Source organism: Schistocerca gregaria, chromosome X (assembly GCF_023897955.1).
Source record: "Schistocerca gregaria isolate iqSchGreg1 chromosome X, iqSchGreg1.2, whole genome shotgun sequence".
In the NCBI taxonomy this organism is placed as follows: Eukaryota; Metazoa; Arthropoda; class Insecta; order Orthoptera; family Acrididae; genus Schistocerca; species Schistocerca gregaria.
The window spans coordinates 740,126,435-740,148,907 of NC_064931.1; the positions used below are offsets into that span (position 1 = coordinate 740,126,435).

Below are 22,473 nucleotides of genomic sequence, written 5' to 3' on the forward strand. Positions count from 1 at the left end.
GCTTTAGAGTATGTTGAGTACTCAAACCTTGTGCTGTATGTCCCCGTGTCAGTGTGGCTTCTGGGCAAGGGAATCTCCAACTGACTACTTACTCCAATTGGAATCAACTATCGGACAGACCTTTACTCACCACCAGCACTTTGTTGCAGTCTTCTTTGAACTACATAAGGTGTATGACATGGCTTGATGCCACCACATTTGTTACCCCCTATGACTGGGGCTTCCATGGTACCCTTTAGATTTTCACCAGCAAGTTTTTCTCGCCAGCTCTTCTGGGTTGAAGTTGGAACTTCACTCAGTGCCCCTCAGATTCAGGGGAATGGTATCCCACAGGGTTCTGTATGAAGTGTCACACACTTCCTCATTGCCATCAATGGGCTCACCTCTGTTGGGCCTCTGGTTACCCCGGTGTTGTATATTGACAGATTTTTGCATCTGGTGCAGCTCCCACTCTGTAGCGTCTGAGTGCCAGCTCCAAGGCACCATATGACAGGGCCTCTGTGTGGGCCACTGCCCATGGCCTCCAGTTTTCTTCCTCCAAAACACGGGTTATGCATTTTTGTCATCAACCCCACGGTACACCCCAATCCAGAACTTCATGTAGGCAACCAGCTCCTCGATGTTGTAGCACAGTACCGTTTCTTGGGCCTTATTTTTGATAACAAGCTGAAATGGCTGTCCATTTTCACCACACAGGAAGCTAAATGTTCTAAACCTCCTGGCCCACACATCTTGGAGGTGCAGACTGTTCTACTCTTCTCTATCTTGACTTCGCTCTGGCCTTGTCCAGACTACATTATGGTGGTCAGGTTTAAGCCTCAGCAGCTCCTTCCACTTTGAAACTCCTTGACCCTGTCCATCACTGTGGGGTGCATCTGCCTATTGGTGCCTTTCGCCCTAGTCCTGCTGGTAGTCTCCTCAGAAATGAGGATTCCCCCTCTACACATCAGACGGAGCCAACTCCTTGTTTCTTACGCATTTGCCAATTCCCTGGCCATCCTGTGTACCCTATGCTCTTTGTCAATAAGTGATGTCTCCCTCCTAACATCCGCCCATAGGTGGGATTGCCTGTTGCAGGGTGTAAACGACCCAGGACATCCGGGGAAAAACCTGAGAATTTTTTCATCCATGAGAAAACCGGGAAAAACCTGGGAATCTTTTAGAATTCTGGTTTTTTATTAAATTTTTGTAATTTTGACTGGTGAGAAATAACTCTAACAAAGGACTAAAACATTAAAACATGAATAAAACTTGTTGTGAAGGAAATGCATCATGCACACAACAAAACAGTACTCATACAAGGGTCTGCCAGTAGCAAAATCTGTGAAAGGCTTTAGTAAGACTATGCAATGCTTCATATCATTGGCGCCCCCTGCGGGTTCGGGGGTTAGAATAGGCCCGCGGTATTCCTGCCTGTTGTAAGGGGCGACTAAAAGGAGTCTCAAACTTTTCGGCCTTAAATGATGGTCCCCTGTTGGGTTTGACCCCCATCTCAAAATTTTCCGAAGAGCGAGCCGATTGGGGAAGGGCGCCTTACTTGGTGCATTGTGTCCATCTTGCGATCAGACCTTTCACCAGCTTATACCGTTGAACTGCAGTCCTGTCCGCTCTCCATCTCTTGGGCATGATTCTTTTTCTGCGTGCAGATAACACCTTGCACTGTGCAGTGCCTCTTTCTGCACTGACGGCGACCATGGACCACATGTTACTTAACATCCAGAACGGTAGCCAGTCCGTTGTGGTGGGGCCGCCATGTACCCTGTTGGTTGTAGCCCCCTGACAACACAGGGATCGCTCTACTGATGCCTGCGCCGTTTACTCCCCATGTATGCCAAGGAGTAGATGCCTATCCTCCTGGGATATCGGGACTCCCAGCAATGGCCATCCTGCCAGGTGGCTCTTGTCGTGGCTGTGTGGCGCCCGTGGGGAGGGCCCTTGATCGGAGTAGGTGGCATCAGGGCGGATGACCCACAATGAAGCATGGTACATCGTCTCTCACTGGTGGCCAGCCGCCAGCAGTCTCTAAGCGTTCTCGGGCTCAGTTTAACGCTCAGAAATAAGATCCGAAAACGTTCCCCTCCCTGGCCACACCGTGGGAGGAACGTAAGTCTCAGGATGGCAGTAGCAGTTATTCGCCCCGCTTCTTAGTTTGTACAAGGGTTGATGGGAGTCATTTCTCTCCACAAAGCCTCAGTTCTTCGTCGAGCATTTAGAGGACAAGTTTGGGGAGGTGGAGGGCTTGTCAAAAATGCGCTCTGGGTCAGTCCTGATACAAACGGAATCCTCTGCCCAGTCACGACGGTTACTCACTTGTGACAAGTTGGGCGATGTTGCCGTTATGATCACACCCCATAAGAGTTTAAATATGGTCCAGGGAGTTATTTACCATAGGGATCTTCTTTTGCAGTCTGGTGAAGAGCGCAGAGGTGTACATTTCGTGCGGCGCATTCGTCGGGGTCCGAAGAAAAATAAGATTGCTACCGGTGCCTTCATCTTGGCCTTCGAAGGGGATACATTACCGGAAAAAGTCAAGGTGATGGTCTACCGATGTGATGTTAAGCCCTATATCCCTCCCCCGATGCGGTGCTTTAAGTGCTGGAAGTTCGGCCATATGTCTTCTCGCTGCACTTCCAGCCTCACATGTCGAGATTGCGGACGCCCATCACATCCCAATACTCCATGTGCCCCACCTCCCACCTGTGTCAACTGCGGGGAGCACCATTCACCTTGCTCGCCAGACTGCCGAATTTTTCAGAAAGAGCGTGAAATCATGGAATAAAAGACCCTGGACCAACTAACCTATACTGAGGCCAAGAGGAAATACGACCGACTCCATCCTGTGAGAATGAAATCTTCCTACGCTGCTGCTACAACACCTGTGCTAGCCCCGTCTGTTTCTCCAATTGTGGCTGGATCGACGAGTAGTAAAACTCCTCCTGCCCCCTCGCCAGTGGGGGTCTCTACACACCGGGTTGCTCCTGCGCCACCTACCTCAGGAGCAACACCATCCCACCCATCGGGGACGTCCGTCCCCACTTCTAAGCCGGAGAAGTGTCCAACTTCTTCGGCTTCTCACGCTCGCAAGGGGTCCCTTAGGTCCCTCCCTTCCCAGGTTTCTGCCAGCGAGAAGCCTGATGACCGACAATGGCATAAGTGCCTGCAATCAGCTGGTCGTAGGGCTTCACGATCCTCCTCCGTCCCAGAGACTGGATCGGTGAAGCCCTCCCAGCTGGTGCGACCCAAGCAACGGCGTGAGAAACCCAAGAAGAGCTCTCAGCCCAAGGAACTCATGGTGGCAGCCATCCCACCGCAACCTTCCAGCTCTGCGTTCGAGGATGCGGTGGAGATTCTGGCGTCCACTGAGGACCTCGATCTCGCCGGTCCATCAGACGCCATGGAAAGCACTATCACAGGTGCTAAATCGGAGGCAGCAGGTGACCCAGCGGCGTAATCTCCCTTCCCAGTCCCATCAAGCCTTTCTCAGCCATGGACAACACCATCCTCCAGTGGAACTGCAGTGGTTTTTTCCACCATCTAGCTGAGCTCCGCCTACTTATCAGCCTTCACCCTTTCCTCTGCATTGCTCTGCAGGAAACTTGGTTTCTGGCAATGCGAACCCGCGCCCTCCGTGGCTATCGGGGTTATTATAGGAACTGGGCGGCTTATGAAAGGGTGTCTGGTGGCGTTTGCATCTATGTCCTGAACTCTCTTCACAGCGAGTCTGTACCTCTCCACACACCTATAGAGGCTGTCGCTGTTCGGGTGTGGACGCCACAGGCTGTTACCGTCTGCAGTCTTTACCTTCCACCGGATGGTGATGTCGCGCAGCATGCCCTGGCTACTCTGATAGCCCAATTGCCTCCACCTTTCCTGTTAATGGGCGACTTTAACACCCGTAACCATCTGTGGGGTGGGTCAGTGGCAACAGGTCGAGGCGCCATCGTTGAGCATTTATTGGCGCAGCTCAATCTCTCGATCTTAAATGATGGTGCCTTCACACACTTCAGTGTGGCGCATGGCACATACTCCGCCATTGACCTTTCCATCTGTAGACCTAGCCTCTTGCCGTCTGTCCAATGGAGAGTGCATGACGACCTGTGTGGTAGTGACCACTTTCCGATCTTTCTGTCACTGCCACAGCGTCAGTGTTCTGGGCGCCCTAGCAGATGGGCTTTGAATCAGGTTGACTGGGACTTGTTCTCCTCCACTGCTGCTATTGAGCCTCTCTGACGACGCCATTGATGCAGTGGTTCAATCGGTCACCACCGGCATCATTACTGCCGCCGAATCTGCCATTCCCTGTTCTTCTGGGTTCCCTCGGCGGCGGACTGTGTCTTGGTGGTAGCCTGAGATCGCTGAAGCGATTAAAGCTCGCCGGCGGGTGCTCCAGTGTCACAAGCGACATCCCTCAATCGACCACCTTATCGCCTTCAAATGGCTGCGTGCGTGAGCCCGCTGCATTATCTGCCAACGCAAGCAGGAGTGCTGGGAGTGGTATGTGTCCACCATTGGCCTCCATGTGACCCCATCACAGGTCTGGGCCAAGATTCCCCACCTCTACGGCTATCGGACCCCTGTCAGTGTCCCTGCGCTCTCACTGAATGGAGCAGTTTGTACTGACTCAGACGTCATTGCAAACCGATTGGCAGAGCACTTTGCTATGACTTCCGCTTCTGCCAACTACCCCTTGGGCTTCCGCTCCATTAAGGAGCGGATACAACATCAGTGTTTCTTTTCGCACTCACCAACCTGAATTGTACAATGTTCCATTCAGTGAGTGGGAATTTCGAAGTGTCCTCACCGCTTGTCCTGATACCGCTCCTGGGCCACATAGCATCCACTCTCAGATGCTGAAACACCTTTCAGTGGACTGCCAGCGACGCCTCCTCGATATTTACAACCGCATTTGGGTTGAGGGTGAGTTTCCGTCGCAATGGCGGAAAAGTCTTGTTGTCCCCATTCTGAAACCGGGGAAGAACCATTTGGAGGTGGACAGCTACCGTCCCATTAGCCTCACCAACGTTCTTTGCAAGTTGCTTGAACGGATGGTGAGCCGGCGCTTGAATTGGGTACTGGAGTCTCGGGGCCTTCTGGCTCCGTCTCAGGGTGGGTTCCGTAAAGGCCGATCCGCCGCCGACTATCTGGTGAGCCTGGAGTCAGCCATCCGCACTGCCTTTGCCCGCCGTCAGCATCTGGTCGCTGTCTTTTTCGACATGCGGAAGGCATATGATACGACATGGCGTCCTCACATCCTTTCTACGCTTCATGGATGAGGCCTTCGGAGCCCTCTGCCGATCTATATCCGCGATTTTCTGTCGTATCGTACCTTCCGCGTGCACGTCTCGGCTTCATATAGTTCCTCCCAAGTCCAGGAGAATGGTGTGCCACAGGGATCTGTTCCAAGTGTCTGTCGGTTTTTAATAGCCATTAACATGCTCGCTGCGGCTGTGGGACAGTCTGTCTCCGCTTCGCTGTATGCTGACAACTTCTGCCTTTACTACAGCTCTATTGGTATTGCAGCTGCTGAATGTCAGCTACAGGGCGCAATCTGCAAGGCGCAGTCTTGGGCTGTAGTGCATGGTTTTCAGTTTTCGGCAGCCAAGACCTGCGTTATGCATTTCTGCCGGCAACGCACTGTTCACCCGGAGCTGCGGCTTTATCTTCACGGCGAGCTTCTTTCAGTGGTGGAATCACATAGGTTTTTGGGGGTGGTTTTTGATGCCCGGTTAACTTGGCTGCCTCACGTTTGGCAGCTTAAACAGGCATGTTGGCGGCATCTAAATGCTCTGCGATGACTAAGCCACACCAGGTGGGGCGCCAACCGATCTACTCTCCTACGGCTTCACCAGGCGTTGATCCAGTCCCGTCTGGATTATGGGAGCCTGGCTTATGGCTCAGCATCCCCATCTGCGTTGCGGCTGCTGGACACAATCCTCCACAGTGGGATATGCCTTGCCACTGGTGCCTTCCGGACCAGCCCTGTGGACAGCATACTTGTGGAGGCAGGTGTCCCTCCACTGCAGTTAAGACGCCAACAATTACTGGCTGCTTATTCTACCCATGTTTTTAGCTCGCCCGGGCATCCAAATTATCGTGTCCTGTTCCCGCAGTCAGTCGTCCGTCTGCCAGAACGTCGGCCCCGGTCGTGTTGTCCGATCGCCGTACGCGTCAAACAGCTTCTCTACGGGCTTGGGTGTTTCCCTGTACCACCTCCTTTCTGGGCCCCTCTGCATACACCCCCATGGTGTGTGCCTCGCCCTTGCCTTTGGCTCGACTTGGCACAGGGCCCGAAGGATTAAGTCCCTCCGGTGGCCTTCCGACGCCGCTTTTACTCCATCCTGACCATGTATCAGGGCTCTGGTGTTGTCTATACCGACGGTTCGATGGTTGCTGATCGTGTCGGTTATGCACTAACTCTAGGGGACCATTCCGAACAATGCTCCTTGCCAGATGGCTGCAGTGTTTACACTGCTGAGCTGGTCGCCATCTTTCGTGCCCTAGAGTATATCCGCTCCTGCTCAGGTTAGTCCTTAGTTATCTGTAGCGATTCCGTGAGCGGTTTACGAGCTCTCGACCAGTGTATCCCTCGAACTCGTCTGGTGATGGCTATCCAGGAGTCCCTGCATACTCTTGCCCGTTGCGGCAGATCTGTGGTCTTCGTTTGGACCCCGGGCCATGTTGGGATACCTGGAAATGAAACTGTTGACGCCACTAGTGCACCATCTCTGGAGATTTGCCTCCCGGCGACTGATTTGTGGGCACTATTACGCCGCGAAGTTTTCGATTTATGGGACACTGATTGGCGCAACCTGCCCGTGCCAAACACTCCGCCGTATCAAGGAGACGACTACTGTGTGGCGGTCATCGATGCAAGCCAAACGCAGGGAATCAGTCGTCCTTTGTCGGCTCCGCATTGGCCACACCCGACTCGCGCACAGTTATTTACTGTGTCGTAAGGATCCCCTGCTTTGTCGTTGTGGGGCGTCCTTGACGGGGTCCATATTCTGTTGGAGTGCGCCCTTTTAACTGTGCTCAGGCAGACTTTTGCACTGCCTGATACGCTCTCTGCGCTTTTATCTGACGACTCTTCCATACCGGACATAGTTCTGCGTTTTATTCGGGCAGGGGGATTTTATCGCTTGATGTAAGTGTGTGTTTTTGTGTTGATTCTGGCCTATGGCCTAAGATTTGTCTCTTTTTTTTTTTAATCCGGTTGGCTTTTCCCTTTTTGTTTGTATGGTCGGCCAGCAACAGTCACACTGTGGGAATTTAGTTCGTCTTGTCTGGTCTTTGTCTCTGTTTCTCTTGTTCTGTGTCATGTCTTATCGTCTGTTGCTCGTTTTTATTCTCTGTGGGTGTTTTTAGTATTTGGAAAAAGGGACCGATGACCGTGGCAGTCTGCTCCCTTTAACCCCCACAAACAAACCAATCATATCAATGGCTTCCAATGAGCATGACACCACAACTGTTTACATTAAATTCATGTGAGCAGTTGCGAGCGGGCCTGTGTGCAAGCGCAGTTGAGTCGTGCATGTACCTTCTCCCGCTTCTGGCTACAAAAGTGTGGCTGTTAGCTGTATAACCAAGCAGCGAGATGCTACTCAGAAAAGCTTTACTGCTGCGCGCAAGCAGCCATGTTCATTGGGGCATCTGCCCTGGGCGGCAATTTCAGTCAAGCGTTAATCACCTTGTGGAACATGAAGATATTTGTCAGTTTGCTAAAAAAAATATGGCTTTATTGATCTTTTCTGCCGAGACGGTCAATTTATTTGAAATGAAGCGTTCAATTAGATGCTATTGGCTAGTTTCAACTGTTAGCTGCATTTAAAAAGAGCACGTTTTCATCTTCTGGCACATACGGCATTATGCCGTGATAAAGAACCAAAAATGATAATACTGTTACTGGTACGCCAAGAAAACTTACAACCGAATCGAGATATACAAATGTGCACTATAAGCCAAATTATGCATTTTAGTATGGTTCATGAAATTCCTCTGATGTCTTGTTTCTTTTGACATAATGTGAGATCTTTCAGTGTTATACACGTACGAACATACGGGATTCCTGCATCATCATAGCTGCGCAAGTGCGGTGATGCTTGTTATCTGGCAATTGCTGAAATTAATCTCTAACAGGTTGCAGGAAAATATTGTGAACGATTGATTGAAAAGTGTTACTTCCAAAGTAAATTTCTTTTTATGCAAAATGAACTAAGTGTGAGAATGTGCGATGAATTTCTTAAATCGGAGCATTTGACTCTCATTTAAAAATGGTCTGTTTGAGAACAACCATTTAGAAAAAGTTTCGAGCCCCAAAGATAAGACATTTATGTTGGTATTACAAATTTTACTGGCATAGTTGTGTGGTGTATTTTAAAAGTGCAACACTTGCAAAAAGGATAAACATTGTACCTGAAAGTTTAGCTTCTCGTGCAGCTTATTAATCGTTGAGAACAATATTATATGTGAAAGCTCTGCTTCTCTTGTAGCAACACTATGTAGATAAATTTACACCATTAACTTTTCCTATTTGTGTGTACACACTACGTAACAGTGATAATGCTGTTGGCTGACTACATCATGTCCTAAGCCCTGAATATCCGCTGTATCGGCTGGCGAGATCATACGACATAAGCTATGACAGGCTTACAAAAGTGCATCGCAAACTAGATTTCAATGCTTTAGAGAGCAACATGCGGTGTTTGGAATTCAAATTTATACTTTCGTAATATGAAAAATCCAGCATACGTGGTCCTTCTCCCCCTCTCTGAGTTCAGTTTTCTAAAGGGCTGAGAAGTTTTACACCTGTGTGTAAAGCCATAACCATTCAAAGGATTCAGAAGTTTTAGTTCCGAGGAAAATTATACTGTCAGTTAACATGAAGTATATTTTCACCTGGGAGAAAATGTCTTTTTAACCAGGAAATCTGGGGAAAATCCAGGATTTTGTTTTACGTGTTCATGTATAAACCTCATGTTGGTGTGAGTCATCCCCGCCCGTCCTGCCTTTCAGATGTCAATCTCCACTCACTGGACTGCACCCCATGTCTTTCCTCCCATTGGATGGTGCCCAGACCAAAGATTAGGACAGATCTATTCCAGGGTCCTAAGATCTATGTTTTTGTGGCATCTTGTAAGAGTTAAAGGGTGCAACCATCTTCCACATTGATGGTTCTAAGACAGTTGATAAGGTGGGGATACACTTTCACATCTCCTGGCTTCGAACACCATTTATTGCCTGGATCATGTAGTGTGTTCACAGCAGAGGTTCTAGCCACTCAAAGGGTGCTCCTTTCTATTTCTCAGACCTGCCTCCAGTATCCTAATTCATTCATTCCATGAGCAGACTGCAGGCTATCAACCAATACTACTCTAGTCACCATATGGTCTCTAACCATAACCTCTTTGCCCTTAAGCGTGCCGCCAGTTCAGTAGTCTTATTCTGGGTCCCAAGTCATGTTAACATCCCAGGGAATGAACTGGCTGTTTGGCTAGAGAAGCAGATACTTAAACCCTCATATTTCCTTTCATGATTCCAGCTGCAGATATGTGGATCTACGTCACCTATCTTTGCCCAAAAGTGGGATGCCATCTGGAGCACTAGTATTCATAGTAATAAACTCCACACAATCAAGGAGTGTACTGCTGTTTGGTGTTCTTCCTGGCACTCCTCTGGGAAGGAATCTACTGTTTTTATGCTGTTTACACAATGGTCATAGCCAGCTCTCCCATTGTTCCCAGCTACGTAAAGACCCACCCCTACAGTGTGGTTGTAGAGCGATACCGCTGCACTGTGGTTCTTCATGGTCTCGAGTACTGAAGACTTAGTCCATTGCCCCCAGTAAATCTGTTTATTATTCAGAAAGGTGTTGATGCAATTGCTAGGCCTGTGAAATCCTTCTGTCATTTACAGAATGACACGTTGCTTTTGGAGACTACTTCTGATTCTCAAGCACGTAAACTTCCTGTTACCTCACTTCTCCACAGCTACCATGTTTGTGTCGAGGACCATAGAACTTTGAATTTTTCCCATGGTTTCATTCACCTAGGCTGCTTGACAGTCTGAGGCTGAAATCAAATCTTACCCCTCTGATCAGGGTGTCATTGCCGTCCATCATGTAATGGAAAAGGTAGTCCTCCTTAGTGCCCACTTGCACCATTTTCCTCACCTTTCATAGGGTGCTACTGCCTTCCAAGCTCAAAGCAGGCTACGACATTATCACAGTCCACCCACACCTTCTGAATCTGAACTGCTACCAGTGTCAGTTTCAACCACACTAGAACAACTTGTTGACACCCAGCCAAATGTGTAACCTGTGGTAGAGATGCGCACGAGGGCGATTGTTCGCCTCCTTATCCTTGCTGTATCAACTGCAATGGTGGCCATGCTGCCTCCTCTTGGGTTTGTCCTGTGTATCTTGATGAGTGGGCAGTCCAGAAAAAGTGCCTGACCCAGTCACACAAGTTATTGACTAGTCGCAAACCCTGTGTTCTCCCATCTGGCACTTAGTTCTGTTCTAGTTACCTCTCACTCCACGAAGGATGTGGATGTGGCCATGTAGGCATGCGACGTCTAATTCAGCTCTGAGGTTGTGAAGTCACCCCCAGCTGTGCAACAAGCCATCAAATTCTTGCCTCAAGTGGTGAAGCCATCAGCCACACAACTGGTAGTCCGGAAAGGACCATAGTATTACTCCCGTGAAGTCTTTCTACGTCCCTCTCCAGCCAAACAACACTGTCTGCCTTTGGTTGATTTCTACGAGCATTTCTGGTTAGAGGAAAACAGTCTTCTCCTTTGCTGTCTTGACGATCTTCTTCGATGGTGTTGCCACATGATACCTTAGTCCGGCCGGCCTCAATGTGCACCACTAACAATTTTTCAGTGTTGGACTGCACAGACTGACAGCACAAGCAAGCCGATGCTTCTGTGGACCTTGTGGAGCAGCTCTCTGGGACCAAGATCCAGTGCCCAATTCCCAGCCTGACAGCAGCAGACAATGTCATCCTGGACCTTACTGCTACATGTAACACTTCGGGTTGCCATTTTGCAGACGTTTTGAGCTCTCCCCACTATCACTCTGCTTTCCTCCATGGGAAATTAGCAGAGGCGGCTTCGGCGATACCCTTCTCCTCTCCGAATCGTGCCGCCTGTACTATGAGGGAGCTAGATCATGCTCTCAGTTCACAGCAATCTTCTGTCCTGGGCCAGATGCCATTCGCATTTACATGATGCACACCTTTCTATTGCGGGCAGGCACTTTCTGCTTAACATGTACAACTGCAACTGGGCAGAGGGCACATTGCCCGGATACTGGCATGAAGCCAGTAATACCCATACCTAAGCCCAGTAAGGACAAAAACCTTCCTTCCAGCTACTGCCCCCTTCTCTGACTAGCTGCGTTTGCAAGATGATCGAACGTATGATTCACACCTTGCTGGAATGGTGGCTCAAGTCTCGGTATTTACTGACGTGCACAGTGTGGATATCGAGCACAGTGCTCTGCAGGTAACAATCTCGTTACTTTGTCAACCCATGTCATGAAGGGTTTTCTACGGAAACCCCAGACTGGCCATGTTTTTAAATTTGGAGAAGGCTCAAGACTCCTTCTGGAGAAAAGGTACCCTCCGTACTCTTTACACATAGGACTTTCATGGGCACCTGCCATATTTCCTTGAGGAATTTTTGAGTTTTCAAGGTGCGTGTTGGTTCTGCCTTGGACACCTTTATCCAGGATAACGGTGTGCCTCAGGGTTCCGTCCTGGGTGTCACCCTCTTTGCTATCTCCATTAATCCCATAATGGCCTGTCTCCCACTGGGCATCTCCTGGTCCATTCTTGTTTAGATTTTGCCATTTTTGCAGTTATTCAGACATCTGACCCCCCCCCCCCCTCTCTCTCTCTCTCTCTCTCTCTCTCTCTCTCTCTCTCTCTCTCTCTCTCTCTAGAGGTCTTGATCGTCTTTACTCCTGGAGCATCAACAGTGGCTTTTGATTTTCCACTGAAAAGTCTGTATGAATTTCTGGCGATGCAAATGGTTTCTCCCACAATCTTTTCGTCTTTGCCCTTTTGCCCTTGCAATAGTTGAATCTATGAAATTCCTGGGGCTTATTCTTGGTAGGAAACTCATGGTCCTCCCATGTCTTACGTGGCAGCCTGTTGAATGCAGTTCCTCAATGGTACTTCTTGGGGTGTTGATCGGACTACCCTCCTCCCTTCTTACTAATCCCTTGTCCATTTGAAACTAGACTGCGGGTGCATTGTGTGTCTGCACGTCCATTCCTCTTACACCATCTCAACATTGTCCACCATCATGACATCCTTTTATCAACTGGTGAAGCCTGGTTGAGTGTCTGTATGCTGAAGCTGCTTAACTACTGCTGTCCTACAGCTGTGACTTTTTCCTCAGTAGGTATGCTTACTCTTGGTGTGCATGGATGGCCACCCATAGTATGCCTCCATCTGTGATTCCTTTGATCGCCAGTATTGGGCACGTCCCATTTGTTACATCCTGGAGTTTGTTTTTGGCACTTCCTTCGCCGGCTTAACTGCATACTACCTGCAACTATACCGGTGGGGTGTAAACCCATCACCCCCTTGGCTTTGTGAAGCAGCCCATGTTAATCTTGGACTGCATTCCCTTCATAAGGACACAACTCCATCCTCGGTCTATCGCCTTCAGTTTCACAACTTTCACATGGAACTTTGCAATTGTACCTTTGTATACACTAATGGCTCTGTGGGGTCAAGTGGGCCTTTGTCATTGGCATCCATGTCTTGATATTGGCTTCAGGTACACTGCTCAGTATTTGCAGCCGAGCCGTAAATACTTCAAGCTCCGGCTTAAGCCCATCCCAGCGGCTTGGATGACCTCTCGGCCCTCCTACCAGGAGGAGGTCATTTTTAACTAGGCTGCGTATTGGACACTGCCTTTTTGGACTTACAATTATTTGATAACTGGCGCTGCCCTACCTCCTTGTACACGTTATGCCCAGGTTTTAACTGTCCACCACTTTATGATAGAATGCTTATTTTTAACCATTTACATTCCCACTTAAGTTTTCCGTCTGAATTGTCAGCCGTTGTAGCAAATGTGTGGGCTGTTGATTGTGTTTTTACTTTTTATCCGCCAAAGCAATATGGTGAAGGCCATTTAATATTTAGTTTTGGACCTCTGTTTCTGCATGGTATCATTTATCCCTTTTTCCTATTTTTTTAGCTGCCATCTGTCAATTGGTATTGAAGTCTAGTAGTTTTAACTTCTGTTTTTGTGTTCTATAGTTTTGACTTGGGCGCGTAGGACTTTTTTTTTTTTTACCTGAAAACCAAACAAAACCGCTAGATCTTATATTATCTCACATGATCTGTGTTGCTGCGTGTCAATTCGGCACCACCAGTCTTCCCTCCATGGGAATAAGCTCCAGGGTATTAAGCCTCTCTGGGGCTTGGACAACCTCTTCTTGGCCCTCTGGCCGTGATATCATTTTAACTAGGTTGCGTATTGGGCACTGTCCTTTTATCCATCGCCATTTAAGTGATGCTCCCCCACCACTTCATGCAAATTGTGCTCAACCTTTGCCTTTTCCTGATGGAATGCATGTTTTTTAAAAAACCACTTACGTTCCGGTTTGTTTGCCATATGAATTGTCGGCTATTTTAGTGAACAAGGTGCTGGCTGTTGACCATGTTTTACTTTTTATTTTTTTTCATCATGTCCTCGCCGTGTCTGGCGACAGCGACTCAGTCAGTTGTTTAGTCCGTATTGTGGTGGGCTAGATGTGGCTTGCAAAACCAGATCTTGTCACAAAAGTACAATGCAGTTGCGCAGTGGAGTTACATATACAGATGTAATTAGACTTCGGCTTAGATTTGCAGAGCTTTCACTTGTAGTCCAGGTTCTTTAGGTGGATACGCTCACGTACAGTTGAGCACCACTCTCATCAGTGCAATGCAAGCTCCTCCCAACATTTGCTTGGAATACCACAGACACTGAGGCGACATTTGATGGTGTCTTTATATTGCGGGTGTTGGCGACCTTGCCACTGCTTTCCACATGTGAACTCTGAGTAGAACACCACTTTGGGAAGGCTATTGTCATCCATGCATATGATATGGCCGTTCCATCTCAGTTGGTGTTTCAATAAGAGAGCTTCAATGCTGGGCAGTTTCAGGCGACACAATCTCCTTGTTTGGAATAAGGTCTTCCCATCTCGTGCGGAGAATTGATCTCGGACAGCAAAGATGGAAAGGTGTCTAGCCTCCTACTGTCAGCTTTATAACAGCATCAGGTTTCCGAAGTGTAAAGTTGGTAATATTATTGCTTTGTAGACCGCAATTTTGGTTTGTAGTCAGAGATCATGTGATTTCCATACTCGTTGATTGTTTGCTAAAAACTGAGGCTGCATTGGCTATACGAGCTGCAACTTCTGTTGTCAAGCTGTTTTCACTTCTAATTTGGCTGTTGTAACAATGTAGCGAAAGCCATTTAATTTTTAGTTCTGGACCTGTTTATCTTTGTGTTTTGTAGATGTTTCACCACATCCCTGTTTTAGCTGTTATTTCTTCTGTCAGTTGGGATTGATGTGTAGTCATGTTTAACTCCTCTTTCTTTTTGTGTTCTACAGTTTTGACATCTATGACCCTAAAACCAAACAAAACATTCTCTGTACACCATGTCAATCTGGTCTTAGCACAGTCTTTAAGTTCCAATAAGAGTTTTTGCAAGTGGTTGTTCTATCCAAATGATTCTTTTGTTTTTGCTTTATGTCCAGTTATGGCAACGAATTTGTTCATTCTGCTACATTCTTATATAATTTCATGCATCAAAAAGGTGAAACGTGTTGTTGGTATTAATAAACTTTGCAGCTAAGACTGTCTTTTATTTAAAAATTAGTGAAGTTTGGCAGTCTGTTTCAGGTGATCATGAAAAGCCTGTTTTATTTACACAGCACTGAAATGCAAACTTGGTTTCTTAGGCTTCTGTTAAGTTTGTTGTAGTCATTCTAGATTACTGTAGAGAGAGAGAGAGAGAGAGAGAGAGAGAGAGAGAGAGAGAGAGAGAGAGAGAGAGAAATCATGTGACTTTAAATGTACTTTCAAGTAAGTTTCGAATCTGTAGCAAGCATTACTGTAGCACACAACTGATATCAAAAATTTGAACATTCACTTACTGCTATAGTAGTTACTGAGGCAGTGTCAGATTGCTCACAAATTCTGAATTTATTATAAACTTATAAATTACTTTCATACTGTAGGAAAATTGTTTTTACCAAATATCTCTTGGTATGCAAGAATTGTTCATAGAAATTAAGATTTAATTATACTGCTGCTAATGATACAAAAATAACAGGTCATTGTTGTAATTGCATTACGTCTGCAGATAATTTCATTACAAATATCACTGTAGTCATTACACAGGTTCTGTATGTGGCAGTTAGTTAAATCATCAGCACACTGCATTCCTACTTCCATTGTTATTAAATCAATTTGATGGTGGGTAAGCAGAAAACAGGTGCTGCCCTCTAACGTGTAGGTGACATATGGTGATAGCATCGCAAAGCAATGAGTAAAGTAATGGTCATAAAGGATCCAGAAAGTGTTTGGCATTTTGGTAATACTTGGACCTCCAGGACTGTAACTGAAATACACTATTTTCACTGTGTATTTACTTGCAATGTTGATTAAATATTCTGAATAATTGTTGTGTAAGTGGCAGTGAGGTAGGACGGTTAATTCCTTTTACTAAAAGGTGGTTGCATAATCAGGAACTTTATATTTGTCTTGTACTTCGTAAGAAACAACCTTTTTCCTGCATTTGCCACTACTACAGCCATGGCAGAAAATTCACATTGCTTCCTTGCTAGCTGTGTGCTGTTGCAACTGTCGCCATAGATTAAATGTAATTTTCTAGTGAGATTTTTGTTGGACATTTTTCGTCCTCAACTGTAATTTGAAAAAGACACGATGACGAGGACAACAACAAAGTTAACTGTCCTAAGGAATAACTTGAGTTGGCCCTTCAGTGCTGTGTATGTTGAGGTTTTCATAATCGTCAGGTGATCGCAGTACTTCCCCCGAACTTCACTAATAATTACATGAGGTGTGTTCAAAAAGTAAGGTGATTTTATATTTTTGTGAAACAATATTTCTTTATTCATCAATATTCGTGTTGTCCCCTTCAAAGTAATCCCACCCTCACATACAGTACACTTGTGCCAGCACTTCCTATAAGCACTTTTTGGTACAGTCTTGAGTGCTTCCAGCAATGTAATTTTTATTTCCTCAGTCATTGAAAAGTCGACGTCCTTTCATAGGTCTCTTCAGTTTTTTGCCAAAAAATCTCACAAGGAATGATAGAGCAGGTCCATTGTCGTGATGCAAAAACCATGAATTGTTTCTCCACAATTCCAGATATTTCTTGCATATTGCTTGTCGCAAATGGCGCATAACGTCAACCGTATGTGCTTCAAGAGAACTTACTATGCACTATGCCATGGTAATTAAAAACACACAGTGAGCAAAACTTTGACATTTGATTGAACTTTGTGTGGTTCCCCCCCCTTCCTTCTTGGCTCTGAGATGGTTCTATTCGGACAATTGGGCTTCAGTTTCATCATCATAACCGTAAACACATGCTTTCACCAGTTATTATGACCCCCTTGAGCAAATCAGGATCCTCATTGTCATAAAGAGCTCCTGAGCGATGCTCATGTGACAATTCTTCTGATTGAAATTGCAGAGTTTTGGAACAAACTTTGCTAACACATCATATGCCCAAAACCTCAAAAAAAAAATTGCACTTCCTTTACAGACCATTGTGTTGAAAGGTTCTGCACTGTATTCATTTTGAATGCCTAAAGGCCAAATTGTTCTTTTGGAGATAGTTATGTATTATGAGTGAACAGTCTTAAGTTCATTCAAAAATGGCAGTTAACAATTGTCTCTTACTTCGTAGGGTACCTACAAGCCACAATTTTAAGAAATCCGCTGGTGATGTTGACTGAAGACCTCTTCCTGAATGCACACAATGTTTTGTGAAACAATAGTAGCTGAATGTTTGACGTAACGGCTATGCAAATTGGACAGGTGGAGGAAGCTCTTCTTGCCACAGGGTGTTTGTGTGCATGCAGTCTAAGCTTCTAAAGACACTTAAATGCCCATTCGGAGACTGTACAGTGTAAACCAGATGCATTGTCCTGGTCACAACTTGAGACAGTGTGCTCAACTGAAATGTGCTGAAAAGGAATGTGGTCGTACATAGCCGTCTTTGTCACAAGGTTTGTGAAAGAGGTGTTAGATACAGAAAACAAACTACTCAAGGCATGATGCTTCTCAACTTTTCTTCCCCTAAGCAGATTGTCCTAAAAATCCTTGCATTGTTTCTGGCCAAGTACTTCATCATTCGATTCTCCCGCAGTCACTTGAAAATGCTTGGTTTGGCTCTCATAATATTAAAAAATAAGGTGTAATTCACAGAAGTATTGCAACAGATCTCTGTATATTTACTTTCTCTTAACAGGTGTTAAAGAATGGGGGACAGATGAATCTGTATTCAACTCTATATTGGTAACAAGAAACTATATGCAGCTGAGACAGATATTTGTGGAGTATGAGAAGCTTGCTGGTCACGATATCGAGTCAGCTATCAAGAAAGAATTTTCAGGCAGTATAGAGAAGGGTTTACTGGCTATTGGTAAGTAAAATGATTTTTAAAAGTGTGTGTGTGTGTGTGTGTGTGTGTGTGTGTGTGTGTGTGTGTGTGTGTGTGTGTGTGTGTGTGTGTGCTAATTTGAAATATTATTCAAATCTGTTTGAGACCTTGTTTCTTGTATTAAAGGACAGGGGTGTGAAAGATGAGTTCACAAGTTGGCCCTTGTATTTTGCATCAGTTCTAGAGATACACTGGTCTTCCATCCAAGTCTTGTGTGAATTATTCCCGCATTAATTACATAATCAAGGTCTTGTGTAAAATTGTGTTCCTCATGCTTGTGTAGTTCATTGGCCAGCCAGTGATAACGTCATAATTGCTGAAATGATTCATTCAGCAACAGTACAAAATGGTCAGTTATAGAGAGAGTATTAGCTATGTTGTAGCACTATTTATGTTAATGCTCCATAAGGTTTTTCGTATTAACCTGAAGAATTTAGAAAAGCTACTAATGAAGCTAAGTAATTCAAATGAAACTGTTCAAACTGTAGTAATGCACAATTATTTTCACAACACACTCAAGTTCAGCTTAGTTACCAATAGCAATTATATTAATTAAAATGAAAGCTGGATATGTAGTCTTCATGGAGTCCAAACTAAGTGGCAGTTCACAATAGTTACTCAAACCATATTTGTGATTTAATGGCATGTAACTGAATCACTCTTGGCAGTGATTAATTTTTAATGTTACACATAAAGTTTTCTTTATGATCAGAAGCAACTAAGAATATACACACATCAAAAATTTCTGCTTCACCCTAGTTCCGAGAACTCCTGAAGATGGACATAGACTGTGGATATTGTATCACACAGTCCCTTTGCCTTTTCAGAGATTGGGGGGGGGGGGGGGGGGGCAGTAACTTTTGGAATTCATTCCAGTGAATGCTGAGCAAAAGAACTCTTATAACCTTAGGTAAATGTTGGATGGCGAACATTCATCACTTAGATACTTAGTAATGATTAAAGGTGAATATATGAATATCACACAATGGAAAGATAAACGAAGAGTGACTGGCACTGTCCACTAAGCCTATTTGAAGACTTTCGTAGGAAATATTTAACCATTTGGCAATGTATCTATTTTAATTACTTACTGGGTTACATTTGTAATTGGCTTTAAGACTGAGGTCTGTTTAAGTAGGTGAAAGCTTAAGTGAACACTTCCCTCGGCTTTATCAGGAAGCCCTTAGAGAATATTCTAGACACAACCCATCAGTTCGTTATTTCATTAACTGCCACATTTTTCTCAGTAATGTTACATAGTTTAGTACACAAAAATAAGGCTAAAAGTTATTTTTTGAATTTTTGATAGGATTACACTTTAAAATTTGAATAATCAAGGTTTCTTAAAACTAAAAACATTTATACTTCATTAATAACAAACTTTTGGAAGATTTGAAAATTTGGAAGATTTGAAAATTTTTCCATAAGAGAACAATGCTTTCAAATGAGGTCGCTCGCAAGATAGTAACAGTAGGGTCAATTTTTATGTACATTTGGTTTAAATAAAGCTGGAATGTTTCGCAGGGGGAAAAAGGAATTCACAATGAAAGCTCACATTCTGTACAGTAGAAATCAAAAAAATTACAGCCTGTAAAAGAACTGACAGCCTACATTTCGATTGGGCAATAAAGATAACAAATAATATTGGTATTGAGAGTAATATAAGAAAGTGCAGCTTTCCCATCTTGCTACACTCAAATGTGTGCCAAGTGCCAGGTCTCGGAACAAGAGTGTGAAGATTAAATTAAAATTTTCTGAATGTGCTGTTCAGTTGCTAATTCTAAAAGGTTTCATGATAGTTTTCATTCACTAGTGAGACATCTATACCCTGACAACTGATCACACAGTGTCTCAAATAACACATTTAGTTTCACGTTAATGAAAATGATGTGTGTTCAGTGATACCAGTTTTGCAGGGATCATACATATGAGCTAAAACAGAAATTTTTGCCTCGCTCTTAACTGTATAAGCAGGTTTTCTCCCCACACATATAACTAAAACATGCTGAGTTACAGCTTCAGCCTGTTGTTCTGTCTTGGAGCCTTAGCCTGTTTGTATGAATTTTAGCATGGGGGAGGGAGAGTGGTTTGCAATGAAAGTAATTTTGTAGACTGAAAACAAAGTAAAATTCAGATATGAGCATTCTCACTTTTAAAAATGGAGCAAAAATTCATTCTGTGAGGTTTCAGGATTACAACTAGTTAACGTTTAGAAGTTCGTTTAATGCCATGGGTCATCATGTTGTGAATGTTAAAGAAATCAGTATCTGTTAATGCTCTTAATTCTCATAAAAGTACTGGCAGCACTTCAGAATCAGTGTATCTGCATCAATTTGTTGAACATTTACAAGGTTTAATAAACTGAAAATTAAAATTATCAGAATTGAAAATGGATGAGCAAGGATTTCCTGCTTCACCAGAACAATTTTCAGCAGCCTTTGAAGAAATTGTCATTTTTTAAACTGGGGTGAAGAAGGAATATGCTTTAACCAATCTTATTTGAATCACCTTGGATTTGAGAATGATAATACTTACAAAGCAAATTACACCTTCCTTGGCTGTATATTTTAATTTCAGCCAGGGTGGTAATTGATGTCTTCTGGTACTATATGCACCTAATATTGTTTGGATGCGCAGGCTTACTTGCTGTGGCAAGTTGATGCAGTTACGTGATTAAGAAAGTATTTTAGCTTTGTAGGAGCTGTGTCTCAAGCAACTGAAGTTGGATTGACAGTGAAGATCTATGCCAAAATGCTAATACACAATTTTGTAAGGAGTAAAATTTACTTCAGTCAACCACTATGTAGCTTAATGAAATGCATGAGAAGTATTGTTAAATACCAAATAGCTTTTGATCTTACATACATACAGATTTTCATGACTTGTATTGTTTGCAGTATATTTTCGTAACAAATTGATATGTAATGACCAAATTGTTGTTCCAGTGAAATGTGCTAAAAGCAAAGTTGGCTATTTTGCTGAAAGATTGCACGACAGCATGGCTGGCTTAGGCACAAAAGACAAAACACTTATTCGAATAATTGTGTCACGTTCAGAGATTGATTTGGGTGACATTAAAGAAGCTTTTGAACAGACGTATGGAAAATCATTGGAGAGTTTCATTTCGGCAAGTAAAAAATTTTACTTTAGTAAAACTATGTTTATATTGCAAAGTGTTGATATTAATGGTTTATTAATTGACTGTTGCAGGGTGATACTTCTGGGGATTACAAAAAAGTGCTTCTGGCATTGGTTTCTTAAGGTATTTCAAAACTGTGCATCTTGGCAAACAAGCACTTCCACAAAAAAAAATCTCTGCCTCAACAAATAAGAATCTCTGCAAATAGAAATCTCAAGCTTCACCTTAAAAGCTGCTGTGCAGTGTGGGAGTGTCACCTGTTCATGGAAGTGATATGGTTCCTCTACCTGTGCTGTACTAAAATATTCAGTGGTTGCTTCAGTAAAAGAATTATGTAGCTCTTTGAATGTAGTAATATACACACATATATAAAAGAATCTCTCTATTAAAGATGTTGTTGGTGTATAGTTATTTTAAAGAAATAATTTGTATGAATTTAAAAATCTATTTTTGTCAAATTTTTATAAACTGTGTACTGTTTCTTCATTAAACTTCTTTAATGCCACTGTTACATGCTTTCAATTAATTCCTAATGAAGACTTTAATTTTATGTTCCTTCATGATGTGAATACACTTGTACATTTGATAAACCAAAAATTTATAAATTATGGAAAAAGGATTATATTAATGATTCATCATAAAGTGACATTTTTTTCATGTCTCATATGGCAAAACCTGGACTAAGACCTGTGTTTTAACCATGGATTTGCTGAATCTTTCTTCTTGCGAACAACCATTGGAGATTGCCATGACTTCTTGCGTGATAAACTCCAATTAAATATTCTGGCAGACAATCTGAAACAATTTTTGTGTACAGTCAGTTTGGCAGATCTGGGTTACACAAATAGCATTAAGAGTGCAAAGAAATAAAATGGCAAATAGGTTGTTGCCTTGCTAGCAGTATTGTGGATTGCTGAAATGAAAGTGGAAAAAGCAGTAGGTATTGTAAACTTGCTACAGCCTCCATTTAACAAGCCACCTCAAAGGCCACAGGTAGCACAAAGCAGAGCTGCGTGCCCACTGGCCTGGCAATGAAGTAGGCACCAATATGTGGCAGCCAAAGTGTTAGACACCATACTGAAGTGTCAAATTGTAAATAACTGCCATCACAAAAGGAGAAAAAAGGGGGGACAGGTGATGGTTTCACATGAGAAACAAACATACTTTGTAGAAAAAGTAGTTAATGTACACACAAACAGAAGCATAGATATCTGAAATAGTGTCTAATTGTGCACTAACATTGCAAATCAGGTACACTAAATTTTTCAACTTCTTAAAAAACCTAAAACAAATAGCAAGTGGAAAATAAATGCTGCCTCCATGACCCCCCTGCCCAATAACTCTTCAGTATAATGTGTCAACTGACCATAACAAATGTACACACATTGTTGGCTACATTGTAAGACATTAACCATTAGTTTTATCAAAAGAATTCTCCAACCATGATTCAGTTAAGACTTTTCTGATGTCAGAAGAAAGTGTCATCTAGAGTGAAGTGTCGGTGTATGTCAACTCTTAAATTTAATTCATTTGGAAATTTCTCTCAACTGTTATCAGCTGTTCACTGTTAGCAACAAAAGCTGTAAAACATGGTAACAATGCAAAAACTCTAGATAGGAATTCACAAA

The 22,473-nt window shown here is 44.0% G+C and overlaps 1 protein-coding gene across 1 annotated transcript in view; it reads left to right on the forward strand.

Moving 5' to 3' along the window:
* Window positions 1-21,352, forward strand: part of LOC126297846 (annexin B9-like) — a 37,317-nt gene extending 15,965 nt beyond the window's left edge. Inside the window, exons 7-9 of the mRNA XM_049989098.1 lie at window positions 17,515-17,688; window positions 20,652-20,833; window positions 20,917-21,352. Coding sequence (XP_049845055.1) covers window positions 17,515-17,688; window positions 20,652-20,833; window positions 20,917-20,967 — 407 coding nt within the window. The 3' untranslated portion in view covers window positions 20,968-21,352. The remainder of the gene's footprint in view (window positions 1-17,514; window positions 17,689-20,651; window positions 20,834-20,916) is intronic.
* Window positions 21,353-22,473: the final 1,121 nt, after the last annotated feature.